Source organism: Eleginops maclovinus, chromosome 22 (genome assembly GCF_036324505.1).
Source record: "Eleginops maclovinus isolate JMC-PN-2008 ecotype Puerto Natales chromosome 22, JC_Emac_rtc_rv5, whole genome shotgun sequence".
Classification (NCBI taxonomy): domain Eukaryota; kingdom Metazoa; phylum Chordata; class Actinopteri; order Perciformes; family Eleginopidae; genus Eleginops; species Eleginops maclovinus.
Window position 1 is genome coordinate 4,250,236 of NC_086370.1, and position 19,531 is coordinate 4,269,766.

General features: G+C 40.4%; 1 protein-coding gene across 1 annotated transcript in view; it reads left to right on the forward strand.

Moving 5' to 3' along the window:
* Positions 1 to 19,531, forward strand: part of LOC134858530 (adhesion G protein-coupled receptor A3) — a 231,850-nt gene that overhangs the window by 50,300 nt on the left and 162,019 nt on the right. Inside the window, exons 7-8 of the mRNA XM_063874486.1 lie at positions 1,323 to 1,536; positions 18,722 to 18,886. Of these exons, the coding sequence (XP_063730556.1) occupies positions 1,323 to 1,536; positions 18,722 to 18,886 (379 nt within the window). The remainder of the gene's footprint in view (positions 1 to 1,322; positions 1,537 to 18,721; positions 18,887 to 19,531) is intronic.

Here is a 19,531-nt window from a genome sequence, read left to right on the forward strand (position 1 = left end):
CCAGGATGCATTGCAAGATCAAAACTGTTTATTTAATGCATAAACAAATGTAAATATACGTTATATATGGATACATTGTCATCTATTGTCAGTTTATTAGTTCATGAAGCCTAAACACAATTTCTCCACTAATTTGCCGCACCATATGAAAGACAGGCATGAAGCTCAGCTATAACAGGCAGTTTAAAGTAAAGTTTTATTTTCAACAGAAGGTAACAAATTATGTGAGATTAAGGTAATTCTCTCATAGACTTTTATTCAACTCTGCTGGCCATTACAGAGAATGCAGGCTTAAAGGTCCCGTATTATACTATATTTGAGCAAAATAGGGCCATATCTATTCAAAACATGTGTTTAGCTCAAAATACCAAACATATCACCCATCGTAGCATGCGTCATCCTCCTCTATTTCAGCCCTGTTCCTGAAGTGCTGATTATGGGTCTGAGGCTTTGAGTGGATTTGAGCTGCTGCTGGCCACTCCCCTTTGGAGCGTCTGCATGCAAGCGGTGAGCTCTGCGAAGAGAAGGGTTTCTACCGGGAGAAACTCAGCTAAACGCTGCCGTGATTAAACGCCATATTATGTTGCAAACCCCACAAAGCATTATTTCTGAAACAGTGTGGAGCTCAAACGTTTCCCTCTCGCTGGGTTTACCACAAGGACAGGACCTTTTACTTGTACAGCGTTAGCTCTGAGGGTTAGCAATGCTTGCTAATGTAAACACAGACCATATGATTTCCTAAACACATGGCGCATTGTTTCTGATACAGCACATAGCTTGTTCTTCCTCCAGTTTACCACTAGAACAGTGACATGATATGTGTAATATATCAACTTTACTCTGACCTCCTGCTGTACATGCACACAGCTATAGGGGATTTAGCTCCCAGACTGTATGTGGGGACGATAGGAGTGGACGTGGGCGGGACGTTGCCTGGAGTTCAATGTAAAGCCAGCCCACATTTCCGATATAACGTCACATCGGCAGCAAATCTGGATCAGCTTGTTTGTACCCCCATTTTTAGAGATGTGGTAGGAATAGAGAGAAGGTTGTATTTTTCTGACACTTTGAGTCTTCTTACACACCAGGGACACATATTTATGTATAAAAGACAGCAAAAAGTGCATTCTACATAATAGGGGACCTTTAAGACATTTTTGCATTGGCTTTTGGCCATTTGCTTGCAATATCAAACTGATACCCTAAAATTCTTCATAACTCTCCCAAGGTGTTATGAATGACCTCTGCCTCTCTCCCTCCCATGGAAGGGAAACTGGAAAGTTTACGCGCCAATATTTCAGTTTTCTGTTCTCCTCTTCCAGATGGACCTCTGGAGATGCCCCTCTTCCAGCTTATCCCTTCCCAGAGACAGGTGGTTTTCCGTGGAGATCGACTTCCCCTGCAGTGCACGGCATCCTACCTGGACCCTTCGGTGGAGCTGCGATGGCGTCACAACCGCCGCATGGTGACCACACATGAGGACCGGGGCGTCTACGTGGAGGACACACTGATTCACGATTGCTGCCTGATCACAAGGTACATGCAGAGGAGGAGGGAGGAAAGCAAGGCGAGGATGGATGGGGGAATGTTAGCTGAGAGCTACTTTACTGGTCAAATGAGTCATAAAACCCAGAAATAACTTATGTACTTACTCATATAAAATATGTTAGTAAATAATATATCTATAGCACATTTCATGCAAGATGCAGCCCAAAGTGCTTTACAGATACAAATAAAGACGGAGAAACATAATCAACAACAAGTTATAAAACAACAGAAAGAGTTATATCACAGAACCATAAAACATGAACAGTGATACAACTCAAATAACCCCAAATTAAAAGCAAAATTAAAAAGATAGGTCTTCATTTTACTTTTAAAAACTCCAAATGTCTAAAGCTGCTATGTTTCATGAAAAAAGTGCATTAGCTTAGCAGTGGTGATATGCGGCCATGCGACCGTGACACACTCCACATGTTTCTTGAATCTTTATCTCTACATGTATGGCAGCCATTCCAGTGTCTGTTAAATTCCAACACAGAGAAATATCGTCAGTAGTTTATAGAATATACAATAATACTTTTAAAATATCATTTAACTCAAAGACATACCTGTAAATTATAAAACCAGAGAGAAAATGATAATAGTGAAGTGGTCTCTTAGCTTTCTCCGCAGCTGTAGGTCGTTTATAGCCATTGTTAGATTTCTAATATAATTTTTGCTTAAAATATCACAAAGCGGTGTTAATATTTGGAGGTTATCCTGCTGAGCAAATGTGAAGTATCATGAATCGTTTTTTTGCCCTGTAATTTTGGCACTATACCGAAATCCAATGGAAAATCCCATTGCTTTTTTTTTTGAGGGAGCCCTTTGTTGCTAACATTTGGATCAGTCTACAAAAATATGTCATCCCTGCACCACTCCATTAAGCTTTAAGTAATACGGAAACATGGACACTAAAAATATGTGGGTTTTTTTTCTGTTTCAGAACTGAATTGAGATGTTTGCAGTTTGGAATGATCTTTTTCAAATATTCAGACACGCCCTTATATGGCACACATGCCCTGTCTTTCCCATCATTCAAAGTTAAAGAAAGTGGAGTGAATTTGTGTATCCGCCGAATGATGGTGAGGCAGTAGTGTCAGTCAGTATGGACTTGGCTTGGGAACCGAAAGGTCGCTGATTTTTAAAATCCGGATTAGACTAAATACAGTGTGAACTGGTAGCTGGACTCTCCACTAAAGCACGTGTTCATAGGTCATGATATAGTATGTGTGTCCTATATACCTGTGCAATGTAAATAACATCAGAGTGAAAAACAGAATTTCAGACAGACAAACCTAACAGAAAACCATCTTTTTTTCCTGAGGAAAATGTATTTGCAAACAAAGCAGATCACAGATGTTTGTCTATACAAATGCTCACAGAGGTCACTGTAAGTACACACGGACACAGATGCAGCATACACAAACACAGTGGTCCCTCTCTGTATCCCTCCCTCACTCATACGAGCTGTGATTTACCTTTTGTTATTGGTGCCCTTGATAAGGATCTGAAAGGGCAAGACAGCAATGGCTTGGCGGCGTGCCAGCACCTCAGAGCAATCTATGGCTCATCTCTAGAGGTTGGTCATACAGCCGCCCTCCCCCCCACCCCCAGCGCCGGCGCTAGCTGATCACATGCAAAGAGGAACAGATGTTGAATCTTAATTGCGGCGATAAAGTAGACTGGCAGCACTGTTTCCGCACAGGTTTTTTGATAGAAGATGGAACAGCAAGCCTCCATCCTCTTCCCGTCTTTCTTTTTTTTTTTTAACCCTCCTGTCGAGTTTGGGTAAAATCTGATGGTTTTCACTACTTTCATCAATGATACATATTGTGTTTTAGATTTGATTGCCTCAAGCCCTTATGATATCCTTCACATGTGATCACCACTTTCATTGAAGAGTGGTATATGCCCCTTTCCCACCAAAGCAGTTCCAGGGCCAGTTTGGACCTAGTGCCAGATTAAGCACAGGTGGAGGGGGGCGAGTTTAACCTGGCCAATAACAGTTCATGGCAGTACAGCAAATAAAAGTTGTAACAAGCAGTAGCGCTGAGCAAAGTGACTAGAATGCAACCACACACTTTATAAAGTCAGCCAACACTAACCAGGCTTAGTGTGATGCTGTTTATTTTTACTATGCTTTAATGACCATCTGTCCGCTGTTATTGATCATTGTGAAGAGCAGGCAGATGCTTTCCTGTTGTTTTGTATTATAGCAGCTATTGAATGGAATCAATACATGGGCTACACAAGTTGCCATGTCCGACTATCACAAGTAAACTCATAATGAAAAATACAGCAGTAAAATATGCCTGTAGAAAACGGCTTATGCCACGAATAGGATAGCAACAGGTAGTCAATATAGTCGGATTAGTTTCAATTGTGTTGAGTATTCCTGAATCTGAAGGAGTAGCCGAAAATAATCCAGGAAGCTTCTCGCCCATTTATACAATGATTGATGATATGATAAGTCTACAAAGGAACTCGGCCGGAAGGTCCCTTCCTGTTTCACTGTTCCACAGACCACATTTAAGTAGTTCCCCTCTCACAGATCCACAGAAATAAGCCACGTTGTTTACAATCCTGCTTGGAGGTGTAGTCTTCTCCCATTGGTTGGCAGGGGGTATTGGCCCCTGGTTGGCGCATAGGCGTGTCAACGTCTCTTAACGCATTGCTGCTCCAATCAGATCTTCAGTTGTCAAATAACATTGCGCAACACTTCTTTAGCTAGGCAAATTACATAATTAGCACATACTAACATTTGATATGTTGATTATTCTCACCGTTGCTATGCTAATATCCCCCATCTAATACAAGAGAAACTTTAAAAACGGCGTAATGATGCCAACACTGTCCATTCAGACTGAAGCACATACAATTCTGGGCATGGGGGGGTATGCATCTGCTGCTTGTGTGACAGTGAGACAGTGAATACTTTCCAGCGGCCGCTGCTGTGAGTTAACGGTAGTCTAAATGCCGGTGAACGAGCAGTACTGCAGCGGGCGGTAAATGCCGCTGAACCACCTTAATAAACAATGAACCGCGGCACTCTGGAGACAAGTAAAACCTTGGAGATCTAATCTAATTAAAAGCAACACTAGCATCGACCCGAAGCAGTCCTCTGTTGTTGTTGTGAGCGACGTTGGCGAGAAAATCTGCTACGTAAATGGGGATGTCATGACCTAGCACCAGTCGGGCTCTGGGTGGTGGGCACACAACTGGGGCTAAAAAGAAGAACCAGTTCGGAACCAGAAAAGCACTAGCACCGAGCAAGAACTGGAACTGGTTTGGTGGGAAAGGGGTATTAGTCAACTAATATGGTGTTCCGATCAAAAATGACCGCCATAGGAAATGACTGGGTAACCCTAGATTATGTAAATCCTTCAGATAGTTCACCCACAAATGGACAGCATGTTAATTCTGGAATACATTTTCAGTGTCTATTGAGAGACACTGTTCACATCTTAAAAGGGTGTTAAATACATGTAAATAAATACATGTATTTTTGTTATTGCAAGAGCAGTTAAAACAGACAGGAACACCAAAGTAAGGTGGGAAGAAACGAACACGACAGGAGGGTTAAATTAACGTAAATGCATTTGATGTAACGTCGTGGCAACAGGGCTCGGGCGCAGGAGCTGATTAGTTTAACTGCTGCCTGCTCTGACTCTACCTCTCTAACATAAATATTGATGGAGTGCTGACAGAAATATGTATCCCCGTGTCCACAGGGCCAGCACGCTTCTTGTTGTGTAGGTTATTTGGCAACAGTAGTGCCAGCGTCTTTTCCGCTCCATTTCTGGGAAGGTATTCTGTTCCCCTGACTGCGAATGCCATAAAGTATCAATATGTTGTCTTTCATTATTTACGAGCTCACTGTTTGACATTCACAGAGATCCCTATGGTGGAAGCACCGCTTTAAATGATTGGATTACAGCGCAGAGAGAGAATTGTTAGTGATCTGTATGTCTCAGTATCAATGTTTCTGGCATTTCTTTGAGGTATTTATCAATTGGTGGAGCCAGTGCAATACTTTGACATTCACTTCTTATTGCCTATCATTTTTTTTCTTTATATCCTGCGGAGAAAACAGACGGATACAAATTGAAAACAACTTCCTTGGCAGAGGTTAAGATATGTGAATGTTAGATTTTAAAATTACTGACAAAAAAAATGATGCAAGTGTAGGTAACAGTGTATATGCAGAACTTTTTATTAATCATGCTGTGTTTTTATGCTATGTTATAGCAACTTTTAATGAATGTGTGTGTAGAATTCTTTGGCACACCGAGAGGGTGAAATCAACAAAGACTACAACAAACAAAAGTACCTGGTCTGATCCCAGCCTGTGCAGTCAACATGTCGATGTATCCTGGGCAAGATACCTCACTCTACATTTCTTCCGATGGCATGGCCGACGGTGTATGAATGTGTGTGAATGTTAGCTTCCAAGAGTAATTGGTACTGCTCTGTATGAATGAGGTGTGAAAGGGTTAATGACATGTAGTATGTGAAGCGCTTTGAGGGGTCAAAATAACCCGATAAAGTGCTATAAAAGTACAGTCCATTTACCATTTACATGTCATACCTATGATTTAAAATTAGATCTATAGTGGACAATAAAACACACTGAGATAATTCAACAGTAGTGAAATGTAGCCTTAAAGTCTCTGGCTGCGTACTTTAACCCTTTAGATAAATGATTCCCTTTGCTACTGTCCCCTAATGTTGGCTGTGAACTGACTGGTGTTGTTTTTTAACACATCATTTTAACAACACGAGTGATGCAGGATCAATGTAAAAATCTGGCAAATAAGTTTGAATATTGCCATTTCTTGTTTGTGGTTAGCTGCCTAATATAAGGTGTGTGGTTAACACAAGCTGGAGAGATATCCGCGTTTTGTTCTACGACAAAGAAGCTCCGAAGCTTCTGTGTCATAAAAACGTAGTTTGCCAACAAGTGACTAAATGAACGAGTAAAAGTCATCACGTTGACACAATTACATGTTTACCTTAGCGGTGGGGACGCTCTCCAAGCGACCGTGATGTTGTTACAGCCCCAAAAAAAACGTTCGTAGTTTTAATATTTGGAAATGATCTTGCTGAAGAAACGTTTTAAGTATAGTAAAGGTGTGTTTACCACAGAACTTATTTTCTGCAAGATAATACAATCGAGTGGAAACATTCCATTGGCTTTTTGTTCAGGGTGCAATGCCAACTTCTGGATCAGCCTACAAAAATACATAATTACTGCACCACTCTATAAGAAGTGGATGTAGTCACCATGACCCACTGGTTTTTGACTACTGTTTTGAATCTTTGAGATTGGCCTTTTAGACGTCACCAGCTAGTGTTTTTGGATCAAGACACAATATGGTGTAGCAGTGGAATGGACATTTTTGGGCTCCTGACAAACACACTATGAAAGTTGCAATACAAAAACATAGCATTTTTTCAATAACAAAGCAGCCACACATACACAGCTTTGCTTTATCGTTAACAGGAAGTAATACATTAAGTGTGAAGAAGGGCCATTTTTTTCGTAGACCTTTATACAAATGGACTTTTGTTGCAAACAGTAATGATGCCCTCTACTAACTTGTACAGACAATGAAGGCTTAAGGCATTTCAGCATTGGCATTTTTTGCAGAACCAAATATTGCCGTTTGATTGCAATATCCACCCAACGCCAATCCCCTAAAACTTCCATTCAGCCTCTATATTTCCACCCAAGGATGTACGAATAACCTTCTTCTTATCCTTATGCAACTGTCCCTTTAGGTTGGCTGCGTACTGACTGGTGACATCAGTCCTGTTTCAACCCTTTTGGTTCTCCAGTCAACGCAAACTATCCTAGGGTGTACACCCTCCACAAATCCCTCCCAAAAAATGTGGGCCAGGGTCCCAATGGAACGTAATGAATTTATCATTGCTTACATTCTGATTAAAGCCCACTTTCAATTACCCACCGCTTTCCTCTTATATGCACATTATGCCATTTTCTCCCCCCAAGTGGAACCCATTTGGGTCATGTTGTTCTTGGCACTCTAAGGTCCCCTCTCCTGTTGAAAGCCTGCAAGTAGCAGACATCATTTCCATAGCTGATGATTGTGTATCGCAGCTCGGTCCAACAAAAACAATGTGCAGTGCCTGTGCTCAACTTCACCATCGGCTCTATCTTAATTTTCATCGTTGAGAGACACGTGTGGGGGTGGGCGGCGGGGGGGGGAAATTACAGTGATTTCACTCATTTAGACAAAAAAATCCCCTTCACTTATGTTTGTCCTTTGACATGCCAGATGTTTAATGCTCGTTTAGCCTCAGTGGATGATATATCAATCATTATTTGTTAAATACACGATTCTGATTTGGAACTTTCAGAGGTTATTAGTCCTTGATAACACACCACTGCTAAGGAGTATCAAGGGAGAGAAGGGAAGAGTCAGAAATCCCCAGAAGACAGACAGGATGTAAACACTAAAGGGAACAGTAGAATAAGACAGAAAAGAAGTAACGCAGGAACACCGGTGTGGGCTCTGGCAATGTTAAGGTACTTGTTACTGGAACAGACTTTGACAGTTACAGTCAACATTGATCAGTGCTGCCGTCATTTTAGGTCAAGTTGTTGTTGTCGCAGTTCCACCCGTTGGTACGCAGTGGAGTTATTTTTTTGTTTTTTTGCAGTAGTAATACGATCATTTTTAAGTAAATAAACTCATTTTCAATTCAGATTGGGAGTCAAGTTGTTAGGTGAGTTGGTATGTGGCCATGTAATAAGCAGGACAAGCACATTATCCCTTATTATGGCATAGTTGAGTACTCTATTTTGATTGGTCAATTTGAACCTGAGAGGTTTGTAATACTCGATAACACACAGCTGCTCAGCTAAATAATGACCGCTGCTAAGGAGGATCAAGGCAGAGACAGAAAGAGGTTAAAAGACAGAGCGCTGGATCTCAGAGAAATCAACAGGGGAAGACGGGCAAGAAGTTAACACCGACACGGTATGGCAGTGTTTTAGGAGTTGTAACTGGAACAGAAAATGTGAACAAACTGTTACACAAAAGAGCTGAGCTGCCGTCATTTTTAGTCACATTGTTGTTGTCGCAGTTCCAGCCGTTTCTTTTTTTTTTTTTGCGGAAGCACTTGTCAGGGTTGGGGAAACAGGACCCAAGTGCAGTAAATCAAGGTGATGCAGGTAAGGGTCAAAAACAAAAAGCGAGCTTTATTCAAAAGCTGTTGATGAAAACACAAAGCAAGGGGAACACAGGACATGAAAAACACTTAGCTCCAGACATGAAGGGTGACAGGAACAGGCAGGTATCATGGACAAGATCAGGGAAGAAATGACGACGACCGAACACCAGACAAAAGGGAAACGGGGACTAAATACACAAGGGTAATCACAAGACGAGAGACAGCTGGAAGGGGGAGGAGAAACACAGGGGCAACAGGTGAACACAATGACGCAATCAGGCACAGGAGGGAAACGCAGACAGGAAGTGAAGCTTAACATGACACAAGAGGGGAAAACATTTCAAAATAAAACAGGAAACGACACAAAGACATGACCGACACGGAACAAGGATCATGACAGCACTACGATCATTTTTAAGTCAATTAAATAATTATAAATTAATATTGGGAGTCAAGTTGTTAGCATGTGGCCGTGACATTTACATTATCAATTCAATTCAAATAGCTTGATTAGCATGAACATAATGACATGCAGTATTGCCAAAGCTTTTTAAAATTGCGACATCTATACGTAAGTAAACATTTTACTTGTACCGTTAAATTCATAAACATTTTGGACAAATGCAAGAACAACATGTTTTCTTTACAAGGAACATAATACACTTTTCGAACATGAACTAGCAAAAAAAACAAAAACACATAATAGAAAAAGTTGAATTGAGTTATTGACTATTGTGCAGGAATAATGCTGATAGTCAATTCATATAATACATTAATTAGAAAATAGTAATGAAAAGGCGTGAGATGTGAGACCTGTGTTGATGTCGTTCACCTTGGATAGGCGTCCTCCGAGTCAGCCAGCTTCACACTGCATGCCCCATCAGAGAGGAAAGACTGAATACACAGGATTTAGCGTGTGGCTTATACCCTTGACTGGATTTGTTGCACTGTGCTGCAGCAACGTGAGCAGAAATGCCAGCGAAGTGACCTCTGTGCAGGTGAATTCTGCTCATTCTTGCTTTAGGCGAACATGATGACAAACTGTGTCTCGTTGTCTTGTGTCTCACACTGTGCTGTCTCATTATAGCAATTTTGTTTTGCTGGCACAGGTGGGCCGATAAGCTGATCTGTTTGCTGAGCTCACAGTGAGAGCAGCAGAAAAAATCCAACCGGGGCCCCACGAGGCCTGACGCTTCGGCGATGTGGGCCAAACTCCTGCTGAGTAATGGTGTCAAGCCAAACTCCCGGTATTAGCGATACCAGCGGCAGCAGCGGGACAAGCCTGTGATTCATGTTTCATTAATCAAACATTTTACAGCCCTGTAGCTAGCTAAAGCAGACACTCTGGATGTATCCTGCTTAATCCTCTCCATTTTTAATCAGGCTAATCTTGCACAAAATGAAGGAGCAGGTTTTGGAAGTATTACTGAAGGCAAAGGAAAACGTCTATCTCTGCCTCTTGCTCCCTGTCTCGGCTGGTTATCCCTCTAATGCTCCTTTTCACATGTCTCTAAAATCAAGAACTCTGCTTCTGACAGCAAACATCATTTCTTAAGAGTTTCTTCCTTCAGATTTTACTCACATCTCTCTAGGCAGTCTTATACAGTCCTGTCTTACAATTCCTGACTTTTGTGCTTTCCCTCATTTCCCTCTTGAATTAATTTCTGTTCAATTATTACGTTTATTTGTAAAATGTGAGTTAGCACAGACTCAACGGTACAATTAAATGTTTTGATCAGCAACAGACCCAGCGTAATTGGCTGGCCCTGTGTCCTATTCTGCTTTCCGGGGTTTCCCCTTCCCTGTAGTGTGTTATTTAGGTTTTAGTGCATGCAAATGGTCTACAAAGGCTCAAATCCCTGTGTTTCTCTCCCACACACACAGAATTGGTGGTCTGCCCTGAGTGTCACATAAAGAGGAATAGATGAGGCAGAGCGTGAATATTTGACATCAGAATTCAAATTGAATCTTCAAAATAAACATGCGTGTTTGAGGTAAAGTTACACCATAACTTTTTGGGATGATTGACACATGTTCTCTGCTTGTAAATAATGCAAGAACTGTAAAAAAAAAGCTTCAGATTAGAGTTAGTTTATCAAAATTCCCGGGTGTGAGTCCCCCCGGGACCCAACTACAGAGGTCCGTGTAGCTCCAATGTTTATGTTATTTCTAGCATATAACTCTGCTGGGCTTAAACCAGGCCAAACATATTGGGGATGCACCAGTAAATAATGCTTTAATTTCTTAGTGTGCAGCCCTGCTGGGATGCTAATATTAAATGCAAATATAGGTCTGCAGCTATGTTGTTTTCAGATCTGTGAACTTCCAGACTCGTATGTAAATAAACAGGTTTTTGTTCTAGAAGAATATAGTTAGAGGGCCCTAACGTCCCTTCCGCCCCAAATTACGTCCTCGCCCATTTCTGTTTAAAATACTGCATTAGATCGAAGTGGAAAATAACAGTTTCTTCATGTCTTAGAGCTGCTGAGTCATATATTGCACTTCAAATTACAAATAAATCAAGAGTTACGGTTTCTTTACTTCCTCTACAGAAAAAAGGAGAGTAAAAGAAACAATGTTATTCATAAATCACAGTTTTAGTGTCAGCCTGCTGCCTGCCACTCGTCCACCGGCAGACCCAGCGGACGTCCATCCCCTATTTATTCTCTGAAAAACAAAGCTGACGCACGCCGACAGTAAGAGGGCGCAGAGCCCCTTTTACCCAGTTTAGACAAAACCCTGCATAAAGATGCACGCTTATAATTATCAGCATGCTCAATAAACTGATTTGCCCATGCCACCAATTATTTTTAACCTTGTGCCCGCCGTCGAAAATTAAATACCCAAGGATTTAGGTCTGCTGACAGGTTGTGTCCTGTGTAGTGTTTTTCCAACCCAGTATTAAACCACGCCGACTTCCGCATAGTTAGGGTTAGCATGTACAGTAAGAGTACAACTGTTGACATGAAAATTAAAGAGATGAAATAACATTAACAGAATAAGACAACAATAAGATAAAGTGTCAAGTTTCGAAGTGGAAACATAACTAAAATCTAGAAAAATTTGATTTCCAACAATATTTAAGACATGTCATGAGAAAAGCAAATAAGATATGGCATATGAGAGAATTGAATGAGATAAATAAAAGCCCCATTTACGTGAACAAAGAGCCCTGTTTGTTGCCCAATAACAGCAGCATATTGAGTCAAATGTGCTGAGGCAGGTAGGCAGGCATCTGAATGAGGTTACAAGCGTGTTGCAACAGAGACTTAATTTAATTACGTCAACATACAGTATATAGAATTCTACCTGTGGGTTCATCACTTAACTGCTTGCCAGTTCCACTCAATGAACACACATTAAAAGCTCTTAGGTACATGAGATTAATGTAGGTTTAACAGGGAAATGTAAAATCTAAACACTCTACATAATGCACCGTGTAGAGTCATAGATAGGGTAAGCACAAGGAGCTTATTTGATATGGATGCTGCTCCAATGGGAATAGTATCAGAGTTAAATATAGTACGCCCTCTGTGTGTGTATCTTAATGCATTTTGAGCATGCACCTGTAGTACTCCAATTGGCGTTAACATGTCCAATTTGTAATGCACAAAAGGCGGAATACACCCTCCTGCTATTCACGTTATGTGTTTTTACCAATAATAATGTATGCATTCGTAGGTATTTTTTACTTCTTAATGTCTATTCTCTTTTCTTTATCTGCAGTCTCTGCTGTTGTAATAATGTATATTTCCCCGTTACGGGAAACATAAAGGAATTCGATTCTGAATTCCGATAAAACTCAAATCCACCAACCCGGGATCGGCGAGCTCGCCTAAAAAAACGTTCCTTCATTCGAAACGGTCGTTAAGCAGAGGGACAGATTGAGAGTTTACAGTTTTTAAGCAGCATTATGTAAATAAATTGTTAAATATCAGCGTGTGAGCGTACATGGTCCTAATGAGCCCTTGGGGATCTGCTCCACCATTGTGCAGTGTAACTGTGGATGTAGGTCAGGGCTTTGTTGCATGGCTGTATGTGTTCCCCTGCCCTACTGATTTCCACATACCAGAGCCATTTTTAATTGTGATTATAACGTCAGGATGACCTTTTTTTTCTTCTTTTTTGACTGAGTTGGATCGTTTCCTCTGTTCTGCTTGTAGTGTTTGGGTGCAGCATTTCACAGGGATGTTGGATCCGATGCAGCTGAATTTGCCGTCATTAGTGATGTTTTCCATTTTTTTTAGGCAGGTGCTGGGAGACTGGGGGAAGGGGGGGGGGGGGAGTACCAGAGGTGGGCGGTTGGGTGTGTATGTGACGGGTGGGGAAGGGGGGTATTTCCCTGTGTGTTTCCCAGCATTCAGACACTTGGCCCATGTTCAGATATGATGTAACTGTCCCCTCTGCAGACTATTCATGGTGAGACAGCAGCTCTGCAACTGAAAACATGTAACCCATGGAGGTATGATGAGAAACGGATACAGGGCTGGAGGCTGGGCCCCCGTTCATTCCTGTGAAAGTTGCTCTAGATCAAATGTCCGGTTTCTTCCTCACTGATCCTCTCCAAATTATCCTCTTTTTTTCCAATTTGTTGCAGTCTGTAGAGTTTCTTAAATGCTCAAATGGCTAAATCTATAGTCTATAGTCTATAGTCAGTTGGAAAGGTTTTTGAAAACATTGTTAAAGCCAAAACAAAAAAACATTTGCCTCAGCATTGTGACCAGCGGCACAGACAACGGGAAGCCCTACCAGTGAGTTTGTTTACAGAACATTTTCTTCTAATAGAAAACTCGTGCAGTGATGATGTTTATTTGTAACAAGTGGAAGTTAGCATTGCAAGGGCTCCCCCAACAAAAAGCAAAGGCATATTTGGGAATATTGTTGAAAATAAGATCTGTGACAAACACAATAATACTTGTTATGATCTTTGGGGCCTAAATGAAATCGCCAGTAGTAAATGTAATGCTTTAAACCACGGGTGTCCAAACTACAGCACGGGGACAAAATGTGGCCCGTGACCCACTTTTAATTGGCCCGCAGCAAATGCTAAATGTATAATGGAATAGGGCCCACACCTGAAACGTGTGTTTGTCTTATACTGTTCTTAATTATGTACATATATATATGTCAAAATAAACTGCACAGTATTCCTCTGTTTAAAAGCCCACTTTTCGAATACATTCAGTGAATAAAAGCTTAAAACATTTCAAACAAGTCTTAGTTAATAAAAAAAAAAGTGGAATCACCTATTTACAAAAGAAGCATGAAATAAACCCTCCATATTTCTCATTAATATAGGCAATCTGAGACTTCTGTTTTAAGGAATGAGCTCCCAACAAAATAAGGGAAACCCTATGTAGAGCTGTGATGTAGCCTTTTTTTTAAATCAAGAATAATTTGCCTACATTTGATTGATTTTGCTAACTTACAAGTTAACTTATGAGGCAATATACCTCACCTCTAGTAGCCTTTCTGTGTATGGCCCCTCAGTGAAAAAGTGTGGACACCCCTGCTTTAAACAAACTACATCACTGTCACATGACTTAACGTAACCCTCTCTAAGTTAAAGGTGGCTTATTTTTCGCACGATGACGTTAGGTAGTCTCATCTAGTCACTTGTTTGTATGACACATAAAAGCTTCAGACATTCACCAGTGCAGTGTTTACTGTTGTGTATTTGCTTAGAACAGAACATGAACATCTCTTTATCTTGAGTTAACCACAGATTTCCTTTCAGATATATGACCACAAACACGTACAAAAAAAACATTGATTTTGAGAAGGTACTGGAAGTAGTAAACTGCAAACTAATTTCCAGATTTTAGTAGTCATTCCTGCACCACATACTATATTAATTAACCCAAATAATTACAAAATCAATGAAATTCAGAAGAAGATTTGATAGACGCACACTGGACGATGGGACCAAGAGCTCCTTCTCCTCGATTCCACCTCAAATATGCCTTTATCCTGTGTGACATTTGGTGTCTTTCTAAAACAAATATGTGGATAACTTCTGGATCAAGAAAAGGCTTCAGAAAGGAGTTAATTATTTTGGGCGTTTACTTGAAAGACAGGCACTATCATCCAATACAAACTCTTTATGTAGTCACATGTATTAACTTATTCACCTAATGACTCTGAGTCTATTCATACTGTCATATATGTATCACTGTGTCACTCTTTGTAATACTCATCCTGTGCAAATAGAGTCTGTTAAACAAGACTAGCAGATTTGCTCTTGTCTTTTACCTTACAATGTGTAATCTGTAGTAGCTGGTTAAATTAGGGTTTCAGACCGCACATGTCCTCATTGTGGTTTGATATATATGGATTGCAATGCACATACAGGCAGATGCTGGACTGAGCCAGAAGGGTTTGAATGTAAAGCCCATCCACATTTTAAACCTAACTGGCGTTCTTTGGAATAGTTATAAACTGAGAGTTGGACAAAGAAAGAAGAAAGTGATAGAAAGGTAGAATAGTGAAAGAGAGGTAAGACTTAGGGAAATACTTACAGCTGGAGACAGATTCATTCGTCCAGTAAGATCTTTATCGTGTATCAAAAGTTTGATGAAATCCGTCAATAGCTCGGTGCAAAAGTCCTTCTAAACTAATTAGACATGCTTAAAATTGTTAGCTTTTTTGACAACTGAAAACATACTTGCACACATGCCAAAGCCTTCAAATGTTTTCATGGCCAGACAGACTGACAAACACACATAAACACACATGGAGTTCTCTAGCCGGGAATGTCATCATTTCAGTCAAGCGTTCAAATCTGATTTAGGGCCTTTTAGAAAAGCAATCAGATAAAAGAGCTTTAGTGGAACACAGAAGATGGAGTCAGGATTTATTTTATTCATTTTCATAACTCGCCCACTGAAAGTCATTGGAGCAAAGTCACGGGTCCGCTCTGGAGCGGGGAATGTCAACAGCGTTGTCAGATTTCAGTTTGTCTTCTCTTGCAAACCACAGTGGAGACAAGCTCTCACCTAAACACACAGTGATTTCACTCCGATTTTATTCATACACAGGTTTGCTCTCTATTAGTTTCAATGCACCCAGAGTTTATTTGCTACTTGACGGGCAGAGTTTCATGATGGCTCTCTTTCATGTGTTGGCATTAGTGTCAAGCATTGAACACTTAACAGACATGAATTATTACCATAACACAAAGAGAAATACAGCCAAGCATACAAAAAGGCTATATACAGTTCTATATATTTTATTGGTGCAAATATGACATGACCACTAGGTAACTTACTGTTGACAGTGCAGTAATGGATGCAATCAACCCATTGGTTTGAGAACTACAAACATACAAACGACAATCTTTTGTGAATTTGCCCGTCACTTTTGTTGTCATGGAGAGCTTGCCAAATGCTCTAAACATAGATCAAGGTAATGACACCCTACAGTGGTGTTTTGTCACACTTCTAAAACATGAACAGCAAAGGTCAGCTTATGGCTCTGGCACAAGGAGAGCAAGGGCCTCTGTGTAAATGCACTCTTTAGGACTGATGATTGAAATTCCTAAAGGGAGAAATCAATGGCAGGGGAGGCAAGAATTCCTTCTTTTGCAGTTGATACATTACATGTGATTTAGCTGACACTTTTGTCAATGACAACTTGCTTACACTTGCAATTTGGGGTTTATTATCTTGACCAAGGATATGTTGACTCCACAGGGTTTGGATAAAACCACTGACCCTCTGATTGGTATACAACCATTAATCCCCAGAGACATAGCCAGAATACAATAAGTTCTCAGGTAATAGAGAGTGGTGCAGTCATGAGTCCTGAATCCTGGAATATAGTTTGATTCTACCACTTCTGTTTTTTTTTTAACGTGTTTTTGTTTGGATGCCTGAAATAAGGTCTGTGTCTAACAACAGTTGACCTTCACGGAAACGACCACAGACCTTTATTGTTTCTATGAGGACATGTTGACAGCCTATCAGCGCTTTTTCATACAAACGAGCATCATTGTATCTTTGAGCTACTTTAAATTGGCTGAAATTGTTTTTTCACCATGAAACCCCCCCGGAAGTTGCTTGCTGTAACACTTCCAGCACTATCTCAGCGCAACATCCGGGATCCACCTGAGCTGCTCAAAGACATTTTGATTTTGGTCTTTGTTTTAAAAGTTTCCATCTGTAAGACATGGTCAACAATACGGTTCTCCTCTGTCACGTCACTGGTCCTTTTCTGAAAAGCTGAAATGTTTTCAAATTCTCTGTTTTCTTTTGGTTGTAATAGGAATTTAATCATATGTTTTTGGTGCCGATTATGTATCTGGCCTTATCCCAGATAAACTGAAACACGATCCAGCATTTGTATTTGGCCTTGCATCATTGCGCATGTTGAAATGTTGGAAAGCATGATTAAGAGAATTTCAAAGTCACAGAGACTCAAGATTCCACCAGGTCTTAGAAACTGGTTCTCAGCAGGGGACGGATTTAAGATTCAGGACTCACTTGGTTGCATTCCCTTTGAAAGATGGATCCAAAGCATCTGATGCTATTCTAATACAATTAGCCCTAATAAAAAGGCCTCACGTTGGAAATACTGTCTTTTTCTTTCAATGATACGAGAGAGAGAGGAGACAAAATAAAGACATTTAATATTTTGGAATAATCTGTCGCTCACATCCTCTGAGAACCGTTTTCTGGGATTACAGCTCCTCCACATCAGAGCCGCTCAGCTCATCTTTACTCTGAATGATTACAGTTTCCTGTCCAGCCTGTCACTTGGAATTTTGAATGTCAACTGTCATACTTTCCGTCTGTGGAGCATTGTTCCTTAAGTCCTATTTGAAAACTTCATACAGTATTATGTGGCTATACTGTGGCTCATATTATGTGCATGCACGGCATAATTAAATTTAAAAAAGGCATTAGCTCATTAAGTGCACACAAGGAAATGTGTATATTTGACTACAACTGGATTGTATTTTGAAATAAAACAGTTGGCACTTCTCAAGGAGGCCGTATTACCATGGTGATAATGCCCGTTGCTTAGCAATCTCTGCAGCTTTTATCCTTTTTCTTTCATAAGGAGTAAAATCCTCAAGATTAGCCGCCTTGGCAAATGGCCTGCATTGGCTCTTTGTCACTGTTTTACCATCCTTTGTTTAATCAGGCATTTTCCATTGAGATAGGAATCACTGTGACAAAGTAGGAAAGATAAGCATGAGTAATGATCATCTTAAGTCACAGCCAACATGTTTAGCCACTGCATACCCGTACATCCACGAGGCTCTCTGAATAAATTAGATTCTTTTTGAAAGACACACATTTTTGAGGTCCCATCCTGATGAGGGGCTCTCACTGAATTAACTAACTCCAATGTGTGCGTAATTTTAGTACTTATCCAAAAATAATCCAAACCATCCTTTATTCAGGTTCTAACCCAAAGACAGTCCATAATATACTATATCTTCAACTCTGAGCACAAACCCCGACCCAGCACCTTTTCCAAACATTTTCAGGACATCTGAACAGACTGAAAAAAAGTAAACATGGAAATGCAGGGTAACAGGGGCGCTGCGCCCTCATACTGCCGGCATGCGCCCTCATACCAAAATGTAGATTTTCCCCTTAAAATACTAAAGTGATGCCAGAAAATATTTCTGTTGATCAAAAACGGCATAATGACTCCAGAAATATGAAGATGGTGTCAAAAAGAGCTTCAGACGTCAGAGACAGCTTTGTTTTTACGGATATAAATAGGGGATGGATCTCAGCACATTTCACATAACTTTACGAGGTTAGTTGAAGCAATAATATGAAGTTTAACCTAATATTTTGTATTTAGACTTAATATTATTGCGTTCAACTAACCTAATACAGTCATGTGACATGTTTTCACATAATACATTTAATTGAAGTCAACGCTTCAGTTTTTTCAGTGTACACACCACACTGACATGTAATCCACACACTCAGTTTGACGTCTCTGTTCTTTTTTCTTCCAGTGAGGTCATCCTCTCCAACATCGAGCTGGGCCTCGGTGGCATCTGGGAGTGCCTGGTTACCAGTTCCCGTGGCAACACCTCTCTGCAAATGGAGATAGTTGTTCTGGAGACGTCAGCACCGTACTGCCCCACAGACAGAGTCACCAACAACAAGGGGGATTTCAGGTGAGTCACCTTCCAGTGGTCAATCATGAATCCTGGGCACTGGGTTTAACTCGTTACCATATCATCCCTGCACAAAATCTATGCTTCATATGCTGTTGAGTTGTGAGTTTGCATTCAAGAAGAAGCCGTAATGATAATCAATCAATCAACCTTTGTGGATGCCTCCTTAAACCGAAGATGGATTGAAATCATCAAAGTTATTAGAGAAAGAAGCTGAGCAAATGTTAGTGGTTAGCTCGTATGTGCTCCGTATGGCTTGAGAAAATAACTCATTTCTAAAGTGAAAGTGCTTTATTTTAGTATTTTCAATAGTTTTACTCATCTGTTTGTTTGGGAGAGGAAGAAAACTCTCACAGAAATTCTCCTGAATGATCTTCTGAGGAACATACATTATCAGAGAACGTTTTTTCGATACTGTGTTCTCTTAAATGTATTGGAAAAACAAACATTTTAACATAAAAATTACAAGTGATTCACTTGGTTTACTTTAGGCAATGAAAGTAATAATAGTAAAGCTAACTAATCCGGTTATCATGCTCTACTTCACAATGCAAACAAATACAGTTTTTTTGTAACTGTTTTGAATGAAAAAGGAATTAACATTACACTATTTTAGGTCAAACACTTCTCCAATCTCTTGCCAAG